The sequence below is a fragment of the Pipistrellus hanaki genome (genome assembly GCF_964339955.1).
Source record: "Pipistrellus hanaki genome assembly, chromosome: 9".
Classification (NCBI taxonomy): Eukaryota; Metazoa; Chordata; class Mammalia; order Chiroptera; family Vespertilionidae; genus Pipistrellus; species Pipistrellus hanaki.
In genome coordinates this window covers 66,017,245-66,038,873 of record NC_140511.1, presented here as the reverse complement: position 1 = coordinate 66,038,873, position 21,629 = coordinate 66,017,245, and the positions used below count along the sequence as shown (strand labels likewise).

General features: G+C 41.8%; 1 protein-coding gene and 1 pseudogene across 2 annotated transcripts in view; one reads left to right on the top strand and one right to left on the bottom strand.

The window, feature by feature from the left end:
- The window catches only part of NUP160 (nucleoporin 160), a 37,924-nt gene extending 19,819 nt beyond the window's left edge, over window positions 1–18,105 (bottom strand). Inside the window, exons 1-17 of the mRNA XM_084894819.1 lie at window positions 17,866–18,105; window positions 17,479–17,590; window positions 15,134–15,344; window positions 14,634–14,856; window positions 13,311–13,389; window positions 12,708–12,822; window positions 11,638–11,796; window positions 10,083–10,160; window positions 9,484–9,581; window positions 8,430–8,514; window positions 6,617–6,685; window positions 4,167–4,250; window positions 3,688–3,858; window positions 2,752–2,851; window positions 2,216–2,381; window positions 1,524–1,651; window positions 1,286–1,446 (exon numbers count right to left, since the gene is read on the bottom strand). Coding sequence (XP_084750945.1) covers window positions 1,286–1,446; window positions 1,524–1,651; window positions 2,216–2,381; window positions 2,752–2,851; window positions 3,688–3,858; window positions 4,167–4,250; window positions 6,617–6,685; window positions 8,430–8,514; window positions 9,484–9,581; window positions 10,083–10,160; window positions 11,638–11,796; window positions 12,708–12,822; window positions 13,311–13,389; window positions 14,634–14,856; window positions 15,134–15,344; window positions 17,479–17,590; window positions 17,866–17,965 — 2,139 coding nt within the window. The 5' untranslated portion in view covers window positions 17,966–18,105. The remainder of the gene's footprint in view (window positions 1–1,285; window positions 1,447–1,523; window positions 1,652–2,215; window positions 2,382–2,751; window positions 2,852–3,687; window positions 3,859–4,166; window positions 4,251–6,616; window positions 6,686–8,429; window positions 8,515–9,483; window positions 9,582–10,082; window positions 10,161–11,637; window positions 11,797–12,707; window positions 12,823–13,310; window positions 13,390–14,633; window positions 14,857–15,133; window positions 15,345–17,478; window positions 17,591–17,865) is intronic.
- Window positions 1–21,629, top strand: part of LOC311628097 (small ribosomal subunit protein eS24-like) — a 210,116-nt pseudogene that overhangs the window by 108,264 nt on the left and 80,223 nt on the right. The gene's annotated exons all lie outside the window — the stretch shown is intronic.

The window sequence follows — 21,629 nt, the reverse complement described above, 5'->3', positions numbered from 1 at the left end:
GCGAGGAACCCCCGCTTGAGTGCACAAATTTCATGCACTGGACCTCTAGTTAAAAATAATATAATAGAATATTTAATAATGTGAAAATGCTGATGAAATCTGTAAGTAGAAGAATAAAAACTACCAGATTATAAAAAAATAACAGGTAGCATATTCTAATTTTATAAATAAAACAAAAAAATAATTTGCATAGAAAAAGAGTACACCAAGATTTAAATTGTAGTCATCATTGTGTAGAAGATTACAGATGAATCTTTATTTTCCTTTTGTTTACTAGAAAAGGCTTCCATATAAAGGGTCTATAATGAACATCTAATACTTCTGTGTTTACGAAAAACCAATGAAGTTTACAATTTAAAAAAAACAAAAAACCCCACAAAAAAAAACACACACAAAAAAATCAAAGCCCCTAGAGAAATGGGAAAATCTATAAAGATCAGAAAGAACTTAATAAGACCTGCCTTAAGTGACATACAGAGTCTCTTTCTTCTTGGTGGTCCTAAACAAGTCATCTTCCTAAATGTTTTTCCTCATTTTTACCCAAAACTCTATCACTAGCAATGTATTTGAGTTAATAAATTCTGATTTAAAAAGTGTTAATACTTCTGGGAACACAAGGCCTTTTAATTCTTTACATATTAACATGAGTTAGTTAAATCAGACTGCTTCCTGTCAGGCTCATTATAAATGACTGAAGGAGGAACAAAAGGGACTTCTTACTGTGGACAGAAAGCTAATTTCTGAACATGGGACATTCAGCGGGTGAGTGATAAGGACTGCAGAAGCTTTAGAGTGTGGTAACCTGAGAATAAGAATATGGTGGAAAAGAAAGCACAGAATGGAGCTGGGAAGGACCCTAAAGACACACTGCAATCTTAATACTGTGCGTGCTTAGGGAAAATCCTGTACTGTAGAAAGAGAAGTGTTTTCTTCTCTTCCTCTCTCCTCCCACTAAATGGAACCCAGTCATCACTTCCAAAATCGTACTAATAATACTCAATTTTGGGATAGCCAACCTGAGAAAACTTCCTAGATTGTGCATACAAAGGGAAACGGCAAAACGATGTGCTCCTGTACTTTCTTGATCTGTGATTTTAGATTCCTATGCTTACTCATTCCTAATGCAGCAACTATTTATAGAGGTCTACCAAGGCCAAGCATGGGAGAGCAGGGAATAAAGACAAAGTCTGTGTGCTCACAGAGCTGACATACTGCCACGTTCCTGTAGGTCTACAACAGGCTTCAGCGTTTAGATTTTATAAGTTTTCTCTCAAATAGTACTTACTGCATCTCCTAGCCTCATTAATAGTTGCTGTAAGATCAAAAGGTCTCGGCAGATGAGGAAGCGAGTTGTGGCAATTTTATGCACACCTCTGCACATGATATACCCTGCTGTGCCACTACCATAGAGCTGGGAAAGATTCATTCGAACATTCAAAGGCTGAGCTGTAATTAAAAAAAAAAGCAGTTAAAATCATTTTCTTCTCTAAGTCAAAAAGGCACGTTTGCTCTTTTGTCATTACCTGGATCGAATCCCTTTTCCATTTCCACCTCTGTTTCATAATCCATTTCTCGTATAAGAAGCCCAATGGCATGGATTGGGTTCCTAATCTCTTGCAGTTTACTACAAATATCCTCCATCACATTTTCTCTAGAAGAACAATTAGAAAACTTCTATTACTATCAAGGACACAGAAGATAAACTCAGCGAAAGTCCTGAAAACTTGAATGTGCTAAAAAATAGGAAATCCAGCCGAAACCGGTTTAGCTCAATGGATAGAGCGTCGGCTTGGGGACTGAAGGGACCCAGGTTCGATTCCGGTCAAGGGCATGTACCTTGGTTGCGGGCATATCCCCAGTAGGGGGTGTGCAAGAGGCAGCTGATCGATGACTCTCCCTCATCGATGTTTCTAGCTCTCTATCTCTCTCCCTTCCTCTCTGTACAAAATCAATTTAAAAAAAAGGAAATACAGCAACACAGTAAAGAAATGGAGATAATCATTCTGGCACACAAGATACTTTTACTCCCTGAAGCAAACTTTCCCTCATTTTTTCCACAAATGACAGACAATAGGAGTGTGGGAAAAGTATTGAACAGTGAACAGTTTAAGCCACTACTTTGTACGTACTTGAATGTACATTAGAAACCTGACTTTGATGCTAAAAATTGCTAAATTTCCATTAGGAAGTGCACTTTACCCTAAATTCTCCTTACACGTCAATAGTGATCAAATCTTCCAGAATCTGTTCTGCAGCCTTTTCTGGAGACTGTAGGTTGAAACAACTCATCTCCATCATTACTGACATATCCATAGTCACAGACTCTCCAATCATCCGAAGGCATTTTATAAGACATATGACATCCCGAGCAACATCCACATCTATTAATAAAGAGAAAGTTAACATTCATGTCTCACACCAATGAAGAGCTACTGAATAATATTATATGAAAACTAAAGGCCCGATGCATGGAATTCGTGCAAGGGGATCGGCTCCCGCCCACTGCGGCCTTGGCCTCTGCAGCCCTGGCTTCGTTTGGTCTAAATTAGCATATTATGCTTTTAAGATACAGGATATTAATAACTAAACACCAAGAATTTATCTGAGGTCTAGAGTTGTTTAGGACTTTTCAGTGTTCCTTAAAATATTTATAATGTGGTAAAATGACCAGGCAATGTCACAGTGGCTATGAAACAAAGTATAGGGTTCATGCAGGAAAGGGATTAAATATAGACATAACATTACTATTACCATCGGATATGGTCGTCTCATCCTCAGTCAAAAGGTTCTCATCAGGCAGGAGGTACAAATGATCCACTAAGGAGGAAGGCATAAGGAAAGACAGGTACCCCTGGAAATACAAACCCAGTGAACATTCATTTCAGTCAATGTTTAAAGGTAGAAAATAATTAAGACCTGAATCTTATCATGAGGAAGCAACCATACAAATCCAAATTGAGGGACACTATAACATAACATGCAAGATCTTGGATTGGATTCTAGATCAAGAAAAAAACTCATGAGCACAACTGGTAAAATCTGAATAGGAACTGTATAATATATATAATTTTTTCTTCTTCTTGATGTCTGTAGCCAAATTTATCCCTGAGGCCCAGGAGAGGGGATCAGGGCCCATGCGCCACAGTGTTTCTGTGGCAGCCTTCTGGGCCAGTGCTTGTCATGGTGGGGCAGGCACCGAATTTGACAAGGCTGCAGAAACTGTATAATATTACATCAATATCAACTTGCCTGATCTTTAACTTGCGCTGTGGTTTTGAAAGAATACCCTTGACCTTAGATACATACTAAATTACGTACAGATTATGGGGCATGAAGTCTTCAACTAACTCTCAGGTGGAACAGAAAAAAAAATTATAGGAGGAAAAAAAGCAAATGGACGTTAACAAATGGTGAATCTGGGTGAGGGTATACGGTTCTGTGTGCTATCCTTGTAATTTTTATATTAACTTTGAAATCACTTCATTTATATAAAAGGAAATACAATAAAATGCAAAAGAGTATAAACAATGCAGAAGACTATCTAAATACAAATGAAATATAATTCTTTTTTTTTGAGGGAGGAAGGGGCAGGGAGTCCTAAAAGCCAACTGCAACATACAGCAGATTAGCATTCTGCGACTCACTGACTGTCTAAAGGAGTTATTCTTTAAGCCTCAGTGCCCTTACTTTTTTTAGTAGGCACACCATGTTTGTGTGTGGATTCAAATGGAGGGCAAGTGGATGAGAGAGGGCTTCTTGATACTGAAGACAGCAGGCATAGAACTTGCACCAGAATTCCTGTTGTAAATTTCGAAACTGCTCCTGGGAAAATTCATATTCTGTTACACTTCCTTGGAGCTGGCAAAGAAAAAAAAGAAAGAAAGAAACTTTTAATACCATTAGGGATCTTTCTCCCCTCAAACATAATTCTCCCCTCAAACATAATTATTTTACTAAGCTATAGCAAAATGAATAATCCTTATGGCTTATATGTCATAGTCTATGTAAATATATATATATGTATATATAATTCTCCAATTAAAAGATTTAAACATTTATACTTCCTACTAACAAGGTTTAATGAACAATTTGAACAGTTCCTCAGTACCAATCTGCCCATATCAATATGGAAGAACAGATTTACATTTTCTTTACCCAGTTCTCACCTCACTTTCAACAGCTAGAGTAACTTCTTTCTTTAGTTCACTCCAGGAAAGATCTAAATTCCTCTCAGTTCCTCGACAGAAAATCTAAAGTTAAAAGAGACACATGAGAGAGTTATATAATTCCTAAACCTGAGTGAAAAATGCTCTAGTTTAGAAGGCATTGAGGCAATTTATGACAACACACTGAGACTAGACATGACCGGAATATACATTTATTCCTAACATTGTGCAAATAATTTCCGTAACTGAAATCAAGCAAGTTTAGGGTAGTTTACCAGAATAAACTATAGAAACCCATGATTCTGAAAGAGTTATAATAGAGCACATTTGGATCATTACAAAAAGCAAAAGGAAGGAGAACGGCTATTGCTCAGTTGGAAGACATAAGGTGATACTGAATATACACACCGTGAGGCTGTATCACACAAAGCTAAGCTAGAGCAGTGACGGGGGTGGCTCACTACTGGGAATGATTCTCTTAGAGGAACACATCTGATAAATGCCTCACTGATTATTTAGCACCTCAGTGTGCAAGAGACATTGTGAGAAATATTATCGTACACTTGATTATTGTTAACAAGGAAAAAGTGCCAATGAGATGAAAGGAAGAGGAGAAAGTGACCATATCATTCAGAAGTTTTATCAGAGAGAAAACAGAAACATAGGGTAGCCAGATATTAAAAATGTACCTGGGCCTTATCTGGTTTGAGTCAGCGGACAGAGCGTTGGCCTGCAGACCAAAGGCTCGAGGTTCAATTCCAGGCAATGGCACATGCCCGGATTGCAGGCTCCTTCCTGGCCCGGGCCTTGGTTAGGGCTTGTGCAGGAGGCAACCAATCGATGTGTTTCTCTCACATCAGTGTTTCTCTCTGTCTTTCCCTCTCTCTAAAAAGCAATGGAAAAAATATCCTCCTGTGAGGATTAAAAACAAACAAACAAAAAAATGTACTGGAAGAAAAGTCAAGGGTCTGGAATATTATTTGTTTTTCCATTGTTTGTTTGTTTGTTTGTTTTAAACCAATTGAGAGAAAGTTAAAGAACTGGTATATTTATTCTGGAGAAAAAGAACATGGAAAAATTCTTAAAATATCTGAAGGCTGCTTTATAGGAGAGACAAGTTCTATGATGTACAAAAGGAAGAAGCCACTAAAAGGATAGAGACTAAATCTGACCCAACACCGGAAAAAACTTTTAAATGACACAGCTCGTGAGCAATCACTAACACAAAGGCCAGCGAGCAAGTTGCCACTGGGAGGCAGAGGCGACCGGAAGCCGAGGAGCCGTCCCTCGGAGAAGCCTCGCTTCTGCTGTGGGTGGGAAGTCAGAGCAGGAGATTCTCAGGGGCCTTTCCCTCCCCTGAGTGGTATTCTATCTTAAATTCACAAAGTATGGCAATTTAAGGAAGCCTAAGTAACTGTAGAGTCCTTTTGTAAAATTTGAAGCATCTCTTCTTAAACCATGTGATTTTGAAGTTTAGATTTTAGATTGAACCCGAACCAAGTCAGACCTTGACTGTACTCACAAAAGGGTAAAAACAGAGTACCACTAAAACCAACCAAGAAAATATTTCATTTATTTTTAACTATGTTTTCATTGGTAAATATTTTAAATTTCTTTCAACTATAGAGATTACGTGTAATGTGGTATGGTGTCCTATCTAATAAAGAGGGGATATACAAATTGCCCATCAAGCTGTAGCAAGATGGCTGCTCCCACAAGTGGAGGTAGGAGCCTTAACAAGCAATCAGCAGGGACCTGAGGCTATGTCCTCCCAGCCTGGTGGGGCTTGAGGTGGGACCTCAGGGGTCTTCAAGGTATGCCCCCAGCCTGGTCCAGGGGACCTCAGGCTGCACCCCTCGCTCTGGCACCAGGCCAGGCAACCTGAGGCAAGGTCCCCCACCCGACGGGGCTTGATGGTGATGGGGCCGGCCAGGTCTGGATCTAGCCCAATGTGGGTGGGGCCAGCCATGTCTGGGTCTTGTGAATTTTAAGACACATGTGGGTGGGCAGGGACTTGACTCTGGTTCTCGTGATGCACCCCAGACTCTGACAGAAGGAAGATTTTCAAATACATTTTACTAATTTTTTTCATCTCTGACACTTCTATTACAGAGAAAGGGCAAATAGCAATATTAAAATATTTCTTCTAATGAATTCTAGTATTTTCTTAATAGGGCAGGCACTGACATGCTTAATTAGTCACTGGAAAAGTACCTCATCTTACTCCCTGCTGGAGTCTCACCTAATGGAAAGACCATTTATAAGTTTATAATAGCATTTACAAACCCTTTAAAAGTTATAATAGCATTTACAAACACATTTATAAATAGTACTTAAACACACTCAGTGTTTATAGTATGTGTAAAACAACAAAATTAATACAGTCATTAATTATACAATAGTAATAAAACAGATAAACTTCAATAAACATTAAATATTTTCTTACTGACCTGTAAAGCTTTACATAAAGCTGCATTTATGAACCGTCCTGGTGTAAACAGACTCTGCAAATACATCTCCTGTTAGAACATTAAAACAAGAATTAATAGCATTCTAAATTGGAAAAACTGAAGAATTTATCACGTTTGCACCAAAGCTGAGTTTCTATTATAGGAAAATGGAAATCTGGCCCTTGGACATTTGAGCAGTGACAGGTAGTAAGCACCAGCTCTATATTGGCCCCTGAAGGTGAGCGCTGTGGGGTCTGAATCAACGAGAAAGCATTATTCTGGAAACAGTGTGCTCCTCATGAGCCGCCATTGGGTGCCCCTGGAGAACAGTCTATCAAAACTCCCAACTTAAAACAAAGAGGCAAATCTTGCCAGGACCGGTTTGGCTCAGTGGATAGAGCGTCAGCCTGCGGACTGAAGGGTCCCGGGTTCGATTCCGGTCAAGGGCATGTACCTTGGTTGTGGGCATATCCCCAGTGGGGGGTGTGCAAGAGGCAGCTGGTCGATGTTTCTCTCTCATCGACGTTTCTAACTCTCTGTCCCTCTCAATTCCTCTCTGTGTAAAATCAATAAAATATATATTTTAAAAAAAAGAGGCAAATCTCACTTACTGGTGATATGCACTAGTAAGAACAATTAAACTGGTTTCTAGACTACCCACAAAGTATACTCATTTTATGGCTTACATATTATAGAAGACCCCTCACAAGAATAATTGGAGTTATGTGTAAAAAACAAATACAAAACTGTAGTAAGATAAGTGGGGAAATGACAGAGGGAGAATAAAATGGAAAATTTCACACTACCCAATTATTGTGACCCAATTTTATAAGCCAGCCTTGCCAGAATAAGCCTGGCTGACCTTCTTTCAAGTGCTTTCCTTGTACTGGGGTTCTGGGGATGATAAAATGGCCATAATCAGCATCAGATTTTGGCGTTGAGACAAAAGTCAAGTGCCAATAAACTCTTGGGATTAAAAACATGGCAATATTCAATTTCAGATATTTAAAGTGGGCTTTCCAATCCCACAAATAGTTTCAGAACCATAGCCCATAATCTTTAAAATCTCACTTTTTTACTAAGGCATCAACTGAAAGCTTTTTCTACCCTTTATCCCAAGAGTGTCCCTGGAAAACAGGTAGACTGGCCTGTCTGCTCCCTAATGCATTACCTTTTAAAGTTATCTTCATAGCATTTACCTCTACCAGCATTTATCTTATTTCAAGCTTATATGCATGTACCGTCCTGGTGTAAACAGTGATTTATGCCTGCCCAGAATCCTTTCCCCTTCTTTTACTAACAAATCCCTTTTCTCTCTCTAGGGAACCATTCTTCCACTATCTGTACTCAACTTACTTCAACCACCTTCCACAACAGGAAGGCCCAGGTTGGACATGTTTCTCAGGTCAAGCCAGAATAGTCTTTCTTCTTATCAAAAGCACTGTGTCAGGAATTACTAGATGACCCAAGTCAGGCCAGTGAGCATCTATTCCAGGAAGAGAAGTGCTCTCTTCCCTCTGGGGTTGCTTGGCTTACAGAATGCACAGGCTCAGGCAGGGAGCTTGCCTGAGAATAAACCCAACAAGGAGGAAAGCAAAATAGAGACAAAGCAGAGATCAAGCCTTGATGGCATTGTTCTAACCATGGCTGAAGCCACATAACAAGCCAATGCATTCTCTTTTTACACCTAGTAAGTCAGTTTGAGGTGGGTTTCCTTCACCTGCAGCTACAAGAGTTCTAATATAACTAGGTTCTTCTGAAACTAATAATCAGGGTAAACCATCCCCTTACATAATACGCTAGCATAGCTTACTCTGGGGTCTTGATCATCTCTGATAATGATCTCTTCCTCTGGCAGAGGCTGCATAAAAACTGGATTCCACTGACCTGCAACATTACTACAGAGAAAAAAAGTCTCATCAGTCTACAGAATAATCCTATGTAATAAAAGAGTAATATGCAAATTGACCCTAAGGCAGAATGACTGAAAATGACCCATCGCTATGATGCACACTGACCACCAGGGGCAGATGCTCAACTTAGGAGCTAGCTGCCCCCTGGTGGGCAGTGTGCTCCCACAGGGGGAGCGCCACTCAACCAGAAGCTGGGCTGATGGTTGCAAGTGTAGCTGTGGTGGCAGGAGCCTCCCCCATCTCCTCCACAGTGCTGAGGATGTCCGACTGAAGTGTCCCAGATTGTGAGAAGGTGCAGGCTGGGCTGAGGAGACCCCCCAACCCCCAACACATCCCTTTCCTCTCTGTAAAAAAATCAATAAAATATATTAAAAATTTTACCAGATTTATGTTAGAAATCCTCAGTATTGGTACATTAAAGTGTATTATAATACTCATAAAACACTAGGTTTGTTATATATTAGAGTTCATTATCTTTTTTTTGGCGGGGGGGCGGGGGGGAGGACCTCCTGTTTTAAAAAATGTTTGAGAAGCACTGTACTTGTGTAATCTATTTCCACATGATGAGGAAACTGAGATTCCCAAAGGGACTTCAGTGTCTTTGGAAGTGGCAGGTATCAGAAACAGTCTTTGCTTAGAAGCAAAAAATACCTTCCCAGATTAGAAGTATTTTGGATATGTGCTCTCTCTCAAAACAACAACAACAACAAACAAAAAAATACAGTATTTTCTTCATCTCATTCCAATGCTAAAAATCCTCATTTCATCCTAAAATCAAAAGGTAAGAAATAACACAAACATAAAAGAAGGCTTTTCAGAAAACTGTTAACAACAGGCAGACTCATGGCAGAATTCTTTAAATACAAACACTTGATTTTGGTTCTACTAGAAAGCTCTCATTTTCTGAGTGTGAAACTGCCTGGGGTAAGGTAGGATGACAGAGGTGATACATACTGTTCAAAGTTGATGTATTTCACTACCGTTTGGTTTTCAGCATCATGCCACAGGGCCCAGATATCCGTAGAGGTTAAGGCAAAGTCAATCAGTGTCTCCTAGGAGGAAATGTGGGGGTGGAGGCGGGGAGAAGATATGGGTTTTAAATTGAGAAAAGGACAGACCTCGCCCAATTTGGATAAGAGTGTTGGCCTGTGGACTGAAGGGGCCTGGTTTGATTCTGGTCAAGGGCACATGCCTGGGTTGCTGGCTCTATCCCTAGTGGGGAGTGTGCAGGAGGCAGCGGATCAATGATTCTCTCTCATCATTGATGTTGCTATTTCTTTCTCTCCCTTCCTCTCTGAAATAAATGAAAATATATTAAAATAGAATAAGAAAGGGTAGCAGTTTATAATGACTTAAATTTATATCAGTAGGAGAGATAAAAGTATAAAAACAAAAGGCAGTGCCTCAAGATCTAGGTGAAACCAAAATGAAATTTTGTTTGCATACATCGTGAAATATTCCATTTTAGCATTTCAATTCCAGGACAACAGAGTTGAATTAGCCAATACTTCTTTCCTATATTTGTGTGACATGCAAAGGAAGATCCAACCTACCTGAGAAGTGAATAGAGAAGAAATGTGATCTAGATTGTAGTGGTTATTCTCAGCGCTCGTCAGTTGGAAAATGCAGAACTGTTAGAACATAAGTTGATAATTTATTACTTGAAATACAACATGCTACTTGTCTAAACAAGAGTTTATTAGCATACAGAAACCAGTTCTTAAAAAAGTATGGTCAAGTACACAATAACATTTATCTTCTTGACAACTTTTAAGTGTACAGTTCAGTAGTATTAAGCACATTCACATTGTGTACCTGATCCCTTAAACATTTTCCACCTTACAAAACCAAAACTCTGTACCTATTACACAACCCCCATCCCCCTCTCCCACTAGCTCTTGGTAGCCATCACTACATTTTCTATCAATATGACTTTGACTACTGTAGGCATTTTAAATAAGTAGAATCTTCACAATATTCGACTTTTTGTGACTGGCTTACTTCACTTGTCCTCAAGGTTCATCCATATTGTAACATTTATCATGACTTTTTAAAAACTTAAAATGTATTTATTCCATAGCAAGATAAAAGCATTTTTGTCTTAGTTAAGCAAACTACAAATAACTGAAGTGCTGCTATTGTAACTCAAAAAAGTATAAAACAGCATAAAAACACAAGTAACATAGCAATGAATGCTTCATGTCACCTGTGTTTACTTTAAAGCCTTGTTTTATGAAAACTTTTACAAGTGATATAAAAACTGACAGCTTTGAAAGAAAACATTCACATTGATTCTATTCGGATGTGCTGTGCCTTAGAAATATTCTACCAGTATTTCATTAAAAAAATTCTTGCCAGTTCAATTCCTGGACAGGGCACATGCCCAAGTTGTGGGCTTGATCCCTGGTTGGAAAGGGGGTGCAGGAGGCAGCTGATTGATATTTCTCTCTCTCTTTTTTTTCTTTCAAATCAATTAAAATATATTTTAAAATAATAAAATAAAATGTGGTATCAGAGCCCAACAGGAATGAGGATGGCATCCAGGCAAGACCGCTGCCAGGAAAAACCTCACTGGCATGCTGTTAAGATTAAACGGATAATATGTAAAGTGTGAGCTCTGAGTAAGCATAGTTCAAGCATTTGTTATTGAACTTAAATGGCCCTAACACTGTGCCAAACACACAATACCTAGCAAATGGCGGTTTATCATACTATTATATCATTGTATTGCATCCTTCTTACCTCATCTACATACAACAGCTAGTGTTTAGATGATGAGCAAAATTATTTCTAAAATTTAATTTCTCCTCAACCACCTATGAACACCTATATCTCTTTCATAACTCCATTTTTTCACAGACTTGCAAATTTGTTTTCTTGTTGATTTTTGGTTAACTTTTCCTTTCATATTCCTTTAAACTCTCTACACCCTTTCATCCTGACTTCTCCTGGATGATCTTTCAATCCACACATGAGCACAAAACCCACCATCTCTGCAGAAACAACAGGAGACATTGAGGCTGATGTGAAAAGCTTAAACAGACTCGATGAATTCATAGCCACTTCCCCATATACAGAATAACTTCATACATGTCATGTGTTTCATACCTGTCCCCGTTTTGGTGCATGCATGTAAATCCCCAGGTAGAGTCCCATGGCAGGGGAGTAAGCAAGTCGTAATTTGTGTCCAGTCCCAGCAGTGAGCTGAAGGTCTTTTTTCACAGGGACATACTCCAGTATGTTGGCTACCATCAGGCACATTTGGTCCTGCCCAAGCAATTAGTGGCATCAAAGAATATTTAGGTTAAAAAACAAGTCCCCTCCCCCTTTAAAAGATACATCCATCACATCCAGCACTCTGCCTAATTTATGTGCTAAGAGTCTTACAGGTTTTGGGTGTTTTTTTTTGAGGGCTCAGATGAAATTATCTCTTAGTCTGATAGAGATAGTTATCAGCTGTTTTTGAATCTTAGAAACTATTTTATCAACCGTATTTCAAAAGCATATTTGGCCTGGCTGGTATGCCTTAGTGCAGGGGTCCTCAAACTTTTTAAAGTGGGGGCCAGATCACGGTCCCTCAGAGAGCTGGAGGGCCGGACTATATGAACTACTAATTCCTACTGTAACACCTCGGCTGCGCTCACTGCCCAAAAAACCTGGCGGGCTGGATCAGACTCCTCTGCGGGCCGCATGTGGCCCGAGGGCCGTAGTTTGAAGACCCCTGCCTTAGTGGTTGAGCATTGACCCATGCAACAAGAGGTCACCGGTTCAATTCTGGGTTAGGGTACATGCCTGGGTTGCAGGCTTAATCTCCGGCAGGGGATGTGCAAAGAGGCAGGCAATGGATGTTGATATTTTTCTCATCAATGTTACTATCTCTCCCTTCCTCTCTCTCTAAAATCAATAAAAACATATATATTTTTTAAAAAAAAGCATATTTGTTCCTCTTAAGAGAGGATATACTCTGTACTATTAATTCAACTTTTCTATTATTTCATAATTTTCAAAATATAGATGAAAACTTAGCTGAGAAATGTATGAAAAATGAAGCTGGAAATGGCCTATAATTTTAAAACTAAGTGATCTGATAATCTAACAGAGGCAGCAAGATTAACTTCAATTACCTTACAATTCACAATCCTTTTTTAACTTACTGTCACTAAAAATGTAGCATTTACCTTGTAAGACCACATGCGTAGTTTATGATCCTGGCACAGAGCAAAGATGAAGGCATCATTCTCAACACAATGAACAGCAAGACTGAGGGGACGATCTGCAGACCCCTGGTCACCTCTAAAAATGTAAGGCCAAGTTTTACTATTGCAAATCATCTGGTTGTTATAAATCACAATTTAAGAGATAATGTACAATGTTAACAGGAGCAACAAACTGTTTGTTGGCATAAGGTCACTATGGTTTCTATTTAATTTACAACCAATGACCATGATACATTTTAAAAGACTCTACATAACAATGTAATACTGTTCTAACCACCAAATCCTTTCTATTTCTAATATTACATAAAATTGGATTTGGTAAGTCAGGGCAGAGTGCCCAACTGGATGTTGAGAGTATATACTGAAAGCCAGTTTCTGTTGCCCAGGTGTCCGATTCCAAGTTAAGTGGGCTCTGCACTGTGGAATGTGATATTGGGCATACTCTGACCTTTCCAGTATCATCTTTATCTGCCTTGTAGTAAGAATGGAAGCACTGACAGTGCCAAACAGTGCAAAAAGATTAAGTTGTTAGGCCTTTTGATTCAACTGCCAGGCACCACTTACCTGATAGCGGTTGGCATCCAGCCTACAAGCAGTCGTTGCATTACTGAACTCTGTTTCAGTTCCACAACTGACACCATCCCTACAAGATTGAAAACAGACCCATGATGTATCCAAGCCACCTCTTGACGATACTCAGTGAAAAGCAAAGGTGAGAAGCATGCAACTATGACCTAGGTCTTTCTCTAATAGGTGACAGGCTTACATTTCTATCTGGGGAAATCTTAGGATGTGCTTTCCATGAATATTACACCTAAAATCTTTTGAATCATTATAGGCTCAATGAGAATGACATTTCCAGATTCCTAGGGAAAATTTTTGCCGTTTATAAGTAGTAACACATATTGCTCAGAAATACTTCATTCCTCTCAAAGAATCACCGTGGACCTTTCATGTGTTGGACAGTGCTAAGTGCTACAGATGGAGCAGTAAACAAAATAAAAAACAACTCCTGCCCTCATGGAATTTACATTCCACCGGGAGGTGGGAGGAGCAAGAGAGTTAACAAATTAAGTAGAGCAGTAAGAACAAAGAAAGGCTATCGTGAATGCTAGGGTGGGTATGCAACTTCGAAAAGGGTGGCCAGGGAAGGCTTCACCCAGGGGACACTGAGCAAAGACCTAAAGGAACTGAGGGAAGAAGCCAAGCTGGTAGCTGGGGAAAGGTGACCCCAGGCCAAAGGCCTGAGGAACATGTGTCTGGTATGTTCAGGGAATTGTGCGAAGGGAAGCAGGTGAGGGGGAAATGAGAAGGTCAAGGGAGGTAGCAGGGAGCCGCTTGCTGTATGCCAATGTAAGGACTTTAGGCTTATTCAGAGTGAGACGAAGAACAATCCTCATTTGAATGCTTTGAACAGAGTGGTGATGACACAACTTAGGTGTTAATGTATCAATCTGCCCAAGAAGTTTCTGTAGAGGGCAAGGACAGGTCTGGAGAGACATCTGGGAAGCTACAGCAATAATCCAGGCCAGAGAGTGGTGACCTGGAGCAGGGTATCAGCAACCCAACTTCCTTGTGCCAATTATCTTGGTTATATATAGTACCTCATCCTGGAGGTAGACAACCAGTCAACTACTAGAGGCCTTAGAGTAGGCTTTCTTGCAGTTATCTTTTCCCATATTCTAGTAAGCCTTCCAGTTCCTCATCCACTGTATAAAATCTTGCTCTTCTGGAAAAACAACAACAGTAAAGCAGTAGGCTCACTAGGTAAGTGATATTGAATGACTATTGGTATGGAAGCGATTCCTGCACCGAATGACGGGTTTGGACTTTTAAGCCCAACCTTCCTTGTTTCAAGTTAAATCCACGCTCAGTTCCCATTCTTACCAGGTATGTCGTAAGGAGGTAGCTTAAGAATGAAGATTCCCCCAGCAGCTGAAGGCAGAGCAAACAGGGCTTCCCCATCACTGCTAAGCCAGGCTGCGGAGGTGGTAGAATTAGGGGGGAGGCCAGGGACTGCTGGAATCAACTGATAGTTGCAAGGATCACTGAAGTCCACTTTTCCAACATCAGTGAATATTGATTGCATTTGACTTTCCACTACCAACTCCTGTGGAGAAATTATAAAGACAAATCTGTTAAATCCAGAATGAATAGAATGTTGCAGTTCCTCTCAATTGCTAATTGTTGAGCTTAAAAAGAAAGCTATTCTTTTTAATAAAATCGATTTCAACTTAAAATGTGTCTGATCATTTTAAGTAGTAACTATCAAATTATACTTGGTGAGGGCTAACAAGGAATCCACATTTCCTTCACTTTCAAAGGATATTCCTCTAAATCTGTGACAACCAGAGGCATCTGGGAAATAAGTGACTTAACCAACTTACACTCCTATACATCCGGGAAGGGTGAGGTAAAAGCAACCTGTGCACTGTCTGGTTGGTTAATATCAAGATTATCACATGATTCTGAGTCTCGGAGACATGAACCCCTCCGGGTAAGAGGCTGCAATTTTGGAATTTGAGGCGAACTGCATTATTCAACAGATTTATGTCCAGTGACTCTTCTACTAGCTCCAGTGTATCTCCGGAGGTCTTCCTGTTTATTAAAAAAAAAAAAAAAAAAAGGAGACAAAAAAAAGACATTTGTTCAAATATCTTATGCTTTTCTGATTGTTGCACTGAAATATATGAAAATAATTTCCAGGTGAACTTTTCTTATATGAAAATTTTGGACAAAGAAATTCAGACCAAACTTTACATTCCAAACCACGTTATATAGATTTACAAAACAGCACAATATAAAATTCAAATGTTATGGGACTCTATGTTAAATAAAGGTATTTCCAAACTAGATAGTCCATTTATGTAAATTCCACTATAATGAAAATCCACGCCATCGCCCTCCCTCTTCCACATTACTTCTGAAAGAATGTGGCCTCCACATATGTAACTACAGCCTCAACCACAGTGACCTTAACAAATACGGGTATTTCCCCTTTTAGTGCTTCTGTTACTTATCCCGCTAGGATGCAGGGTAGACTCTTCTTCAGGTGCAACTCTGCCATGTGGTAGCCCATCATCTTATCTACCATATTATCCACATTATTCCCCCCAAAGTGGGTCTCCTTACAGTAGGGACGGGGAACATAAGGCCCATGAAATCATTTGGTCTAGCCCTGCCAAGGCATTAGGGGCAAGATAAGTAAAGGTTTGACTAACAGGCTATACAGCAGGCTAATTTTTAAGTGATAATTTTGTATTGTCTACAAATGTTATAATATCCAAATGACCCTTGGCAGGAAAAAAAGGTTCCCTATCTCTGCCTGACAGCAATTAAAGGCCAGTCCCTGATTCCCTCAAGTATATCCCTCCTGCTTCCATAAACACTCAAATACGCTCTCTCCAAGCCTCTCCCTTTCAGTCACCCATTCTGGCCCCAATCCGGCTATCATGTTTTCTCCACTGTCCTCTAGGGCTGTGCTGTCTCTATTTCCTCACCTCAATGAGTCCTTCCGACCGCCCCAATCTCAGCATCTCTCACATCACTTTCTCCCGTTGCATTTAAGCCACAATTAGTCAGTTCTTCAAGTTCTTTCCACCTCATAGGATCATATGATGATCCTACTTGCCTAACTGCTCTCTCCCCTAAACCCCTGCCTGGCCAACCACTCATCCTTCAGATTGCAGGCTATTTATTTTAAAATATATTTTATTGATCTTTTACAGAGAGGAAGGGAGAGGGAAAGAGAGCTAGAAACATTGATGAGAGAGAAACATCAAACAGCTGTTTCCTGTACACCCCCTACTGGAGATTTGCCCGAAACCAATGTACATGTCCTTGACCGGAATCGAACCTGGGACCTTTCATTCCGCAGACAGAGGCTCTATCCACTGAGCCAATGTGACTTCATTAAAGGCTTTCCCGCCCCCACAAAAAACATTTGGGCCCCCCCTTGGACTCTCACAGTCCTTATACTTTTCCTCTGAAGCAAGCATGGGAACTATGTATTTATTTACCTATGGTGTGGTCATTGGTTTAATGTCTTTCCTTCTTAAAAGGGGCCCCGTGGAAGATGAGGACACATCTAACACTGCTACATCTCACATGATGAGAATGGTGGTGGTTTTTGTTCATCCCTTCACCGTTAACACATCTAGCAAAGAGCCTGATGCGCTCAAACATGCCTGCAGAATGAAGGAAGCTATAAAGATTATAAAAACACAACCGTTTTTTTCCCCCCCGCCGAAACCGGTTTGGCTCAGTGGATAGAGCGTCTGCCTGTGGACTGAAGGGTCCTGGGTTCGATTCCAGTCAAGTGCACGTGCCTTGGTTGTGGGCACATCCCCAGTGGGGAGTGTGCAGGAGGCAGCTGATGGGTGTTTCTCTCTCATCGATGTTTCTAACTCTCTATCCCTCTCCCTTCCTTTCTGTAAAAATAAATAAGTAAATAAAATAAGATATATTAAAAAAAAACACACACACAAAACACCACACAAGAGGTTTTTGTGTTTACAACTGGTCTTTGGGGCTCTATCCCTAAGGCTACACTTCCTCTGCTTTTAGTACTGCCCTGATAGGGCACACCCCCTAAAACTGGTTTCCCTCATTTCCTCCAGATTCACACATGATTAGAAAACAGTTTTTTTGTCCTGTTGGTTATCGCTCTGGAGAATGACACTTTGAGAACAGCCCCATCTTCCCGGGAGGTTTGGCGGGGCACCGCACTTACCAATGAATGAACCTGTTCCTGGTGACGGATAGCAACTTGCCGCTTTCCACATAGTAGAAGCCTCCCGCGCTCTCACTGTACTTCACCGCCCCGGCCACGGCGTGTGCGGTCCCTGCAAGAGGAGAGCGATCAGCCCGCGCACAGGGTGCTCTAGGGATGACAGGGGCCGAGGGCGCCGGGAGAGCAGAGGGTGACAGCCTGACAGTCCGTTTACAGAGAAAGGGGAGGCGAGAAGGAAGCAGGAGGACACCAAGGAAGCCTGAGCCCGGGCTATGGGCTATAGCCATGTGGGCTTGGGAGGATGAACCCGGAATGAGTGATCCAGGGACCCAGGAGGGGGACCCGCGGGGGAGAGTCGAATCGCGCCCTCCTCGGTGGCTCCCGTACCAGCGCTGCAGACTGTGAATTCCCGAAAGTGCCTCGGCCTTTCGCGCTCAGCGCCGCTGAGCTCCATGAAGCTCCGTTCCAGGGCTCCCGCCGCCGCCATCTTCCCGCCGCCGCCGCCGCGAAGCCCGACGGGACAGCAGCGGGCCCGGCGCCCGGCGCCACTTCCGGGGGCGGGGCGGGCGGCGGCCGGGAGAGAAGCTCCGGGAGGAGGGCGGCTCCGACCCTGCCTGGCGGGGCTCCCGCCGAGTTGGCTGGAGACAAGGGCGGGAGACCGAGAGGAAGGGGCAGAGGGGCCGATTATGACTGCGGAACCTTCGCGCGGCGGTCCGGGGCGTCCCCGGGGGGAAGGGGGAGGGCGGCGCCCCCTTCCCGGCGGCCCCAGGGCGGGGGGCGGGGCCGGGTTTGTTTCCCTTTTTAAAAAGCCGGCGCGGGCGGCGGGGCTGGGCGCCCTGAGGGCGGGGTCCCCTTCGGGATTCCGAGGTCGCGGTCCCCTCTCCCAGCGTCGGGGGGGGTCCCTACCCGACCTCCTTCTCTCTCCTCCGACGCGTGGGATCGGGGCGAGGGGCAGTGAGAGGCCGAGGGGCCTTTTGTGTTGGAATTTCCCCCCAAAGACTGTATTCTGTACAATGAAGCATAATGGATTCAACAAAACATTGAAATGATGCCTTTTAGGCAGGTGATCTCCTCGGCTGCAGCCTGCCGAGGTGACCTAAATAAATGCTGTTCACATGGCTACGTGAAAGGAATTTGCCTTTGGTTCACCCGTGAGCTGAAGGTTTGGAAGAGAGACTGCGGCTTTACCCGGACCTAGGGCTGCGCAGATGCTCAGTATTGAGGAATATGCTATTTTTGAGGGGAAAGTCTCCCCCACCCCCACCCCCACCCCCCGCCCCTTGGTAGAAGACGTTTGTGAAGCACATCTGTTATTATTTCTTGTTATTACCAGTGACCCTTCCTGGTCTTTCTCTGCTTCATTCATCCTACGCTGCGCCCCACCCCCACCCCCCTTTCTCTCTTTGCAGCTCACTCCTAGGACACAGCTCCAGCAATGCAATCCCTTCTTTCTGTGTACAATCCATCTTTCTTCCCACCTTTTCACTGTGCCTCACTTCCTTGATGTTTCCTTCTTGCTCTGCTTGAATTTTATTAAAGCCCGGCCGATGTGGCTCCGTGGTTGAGTGTCCACACATGAACCAAAAGGCCACAGTTCAATTCATTGTCAGGGCACATACCCAGATTGCAGGAGGCAGCCGTTTGGTATTTATATCCCTCTCTCTCTAAAAATCAATAAAAACATATTTTAAAAAATTTTAATTAAAATACTCCCTTTCCCAGTTCTGTTCATCATATTCTGGTAAAAATGACAACTGTGATTAAATCCAAATTTGCAGCCGAACAGGCCTGCAGAAAAATGTAGGCATGCTGACGTGCTTCCCCATACTTCCATCGGTACTCCGAACCTTGAGTGCACCCTACTGCTGCCCAGCAAACACTCATTGTATTTCTCTTGTCCACTTACTGTCCTACATGAGTCTTTCACAGCTCTTTAACCTTGCCCTCGTGTTCACTCTCAGCTTGTTCTGCACTTGGAAAATGGATGCAATCAAAAGAGCTTCCCCGACTACCACCTCTCCCTACCTACCAGCATCTATAACCACATACTCTGCCTTCCATTCCCGTTACTATAAACTGAACTTCCCCTGGGCATACATGGACAACCTTTCCAATTTTTTCCTAGATCACCTGCCTAAAGACATCATTTCAGCAATTCTTTCCGATCCCCTACATCCTCAATTATACCCCCCGGCCTTAAAAATATTATTTCAGAGAGAAAGGGAGAAATAGAAACATCAGTGATGAGAGAGAATCATTAATCTGCTGCCTCCAGCATGCCCCATACTGGGGATCGAGCCCGAGACCCAGTATGTGTCCTGGCTGGGAATGGAACCGTGACCTCCTGGTTCAAAGGTTGATGCTCAACCACTGAGCCATGCTGGCTGGGTGACTCCCCATCCCCCTTATCCTTCTACTTGACTGCACACTGCAAGAATCATGCCTGGCACAAAAAGAGGCATTCAGTAAATATTTGATGAATGAATGAATGAATGAATATTTCAGGCATGGAGAAAGCAAGAGTAAATTTGAAGGAATATTTAGGAGGTAAAATCAGTAGGATCTGGTGAGTGAGGATGAAAGTAAGAAAAAAGGCCAAGTCTAGGATTTTTCCTATGCTTTTCTCTTTACAACTGGATGAATGGTAGATGCCTTTAACTAGGTGGCAACTAGTAGAGGAGTAGGAGTTCTGGGGAGAAATCAGCTGTATTTCCTTGCAGAAACAGTCAATATTTGTGGTAAAGGTTCTAATGCTGCTGAAGGAAAATGCACTATTGAAAAGAACTACCATTTAAAATATTTTTCCTGAATTAGGATTTCAAGCTCCAGAGATTCCACCAGATAATTCGGGATAAGCTCCCCATCTCTAGCCCCTTAAACTTGATCACACCTACAAAGTTCCTGTTGCTATGTAGGTCCCAAGGATCAGGACATGGATATTTTTCTTTGGGCATGGTGGTGCTTTCTCTACCTACCATATTAATGATTTACTAAATATGTCACATTCTAATTTCATCCTCATAAGGTAGTATTATTTCTGCAAGGTAGATAACTTTTCTGAAGCACTTGTTAACAATATAGTTTCCACCAGTTGTTATCACCTTAACCCAGAATTCAACCTTAGCATTTTTCACTAATAAGGACAACCAAATATAAAGTACTTCCTGGTGTGATACAGAAGCTATAGTGGGTCAGTGGTTGAGCATCTACCTATAAACCAGGAGGCTCCAGTTTGATTCCCAGTTGGGGCAAATGCCTGGGTCACCGGTTTGATTCCCAGTAGGGGGTGTGCAGGAGGTATTCAATCCATGATGCTCATCATTGAGGTTACTATCTCCCTCTCTGAAATCAATAAAAATATATTTAAAAATTATAGCATCATCTAAAATACTTTAAAACAGCCGAAACCAGTTTGGCTCAGTGGTAGAGCGTCGGTCTGCGGACTGAGAGGTCCCAGGTTTGATTCCGGTCAGGGGCATATATGTTGGTTGTGGGCACATCCCCGGTAGGGGGTGTGCAAGAGGCAGCTGGTTGATGTTTCTCTCTCATTGACGTTTCTGGCTCTCTATCTCTCTCCCTTTCTCTCTGTAAAAAATCAATAAAATATATATTTTAAAATACTTTAAAACAACTTTATCAAGATAGTATCCTTATACCACAAAACTCACCTCTTTAAAGTGTACAATTCAATGATTTTTCTCTATCACATAGTTGTGTATCATTACAATCTAATTTGGGAACATTTTTATTACCCTCTCCTCCAAATTCCCATATCTATTAGCAGTCACTGCCCATCCTCCCTTCTCCTTAGCCAAAACTACTAATCTACTTTGGATATTTGCCTATTTTGGAAATTTCTTATAAATGGAATCATACATATGTGACATTTGTGATTGGCTTCTTCAACTTAGCATACTTTCAAAAAAATAATCCTCACCGGATCATATTTTTAAACTTGATTTTTGAAAAAGAGGAAGATGAGAGAAAAGGGGGGGGGGGACATTGATGTGGGAAACATTGATTGGTTGCCTCTTGTATGTATCTTTAATGGGGATCAAACTTACAACCTGGGTGTGTGCCCCAACCGGGAACAGAACCCACAACCTTTCAGTGTTCAGGGTGATGCTCCAACAAACGGAACTACATTGACA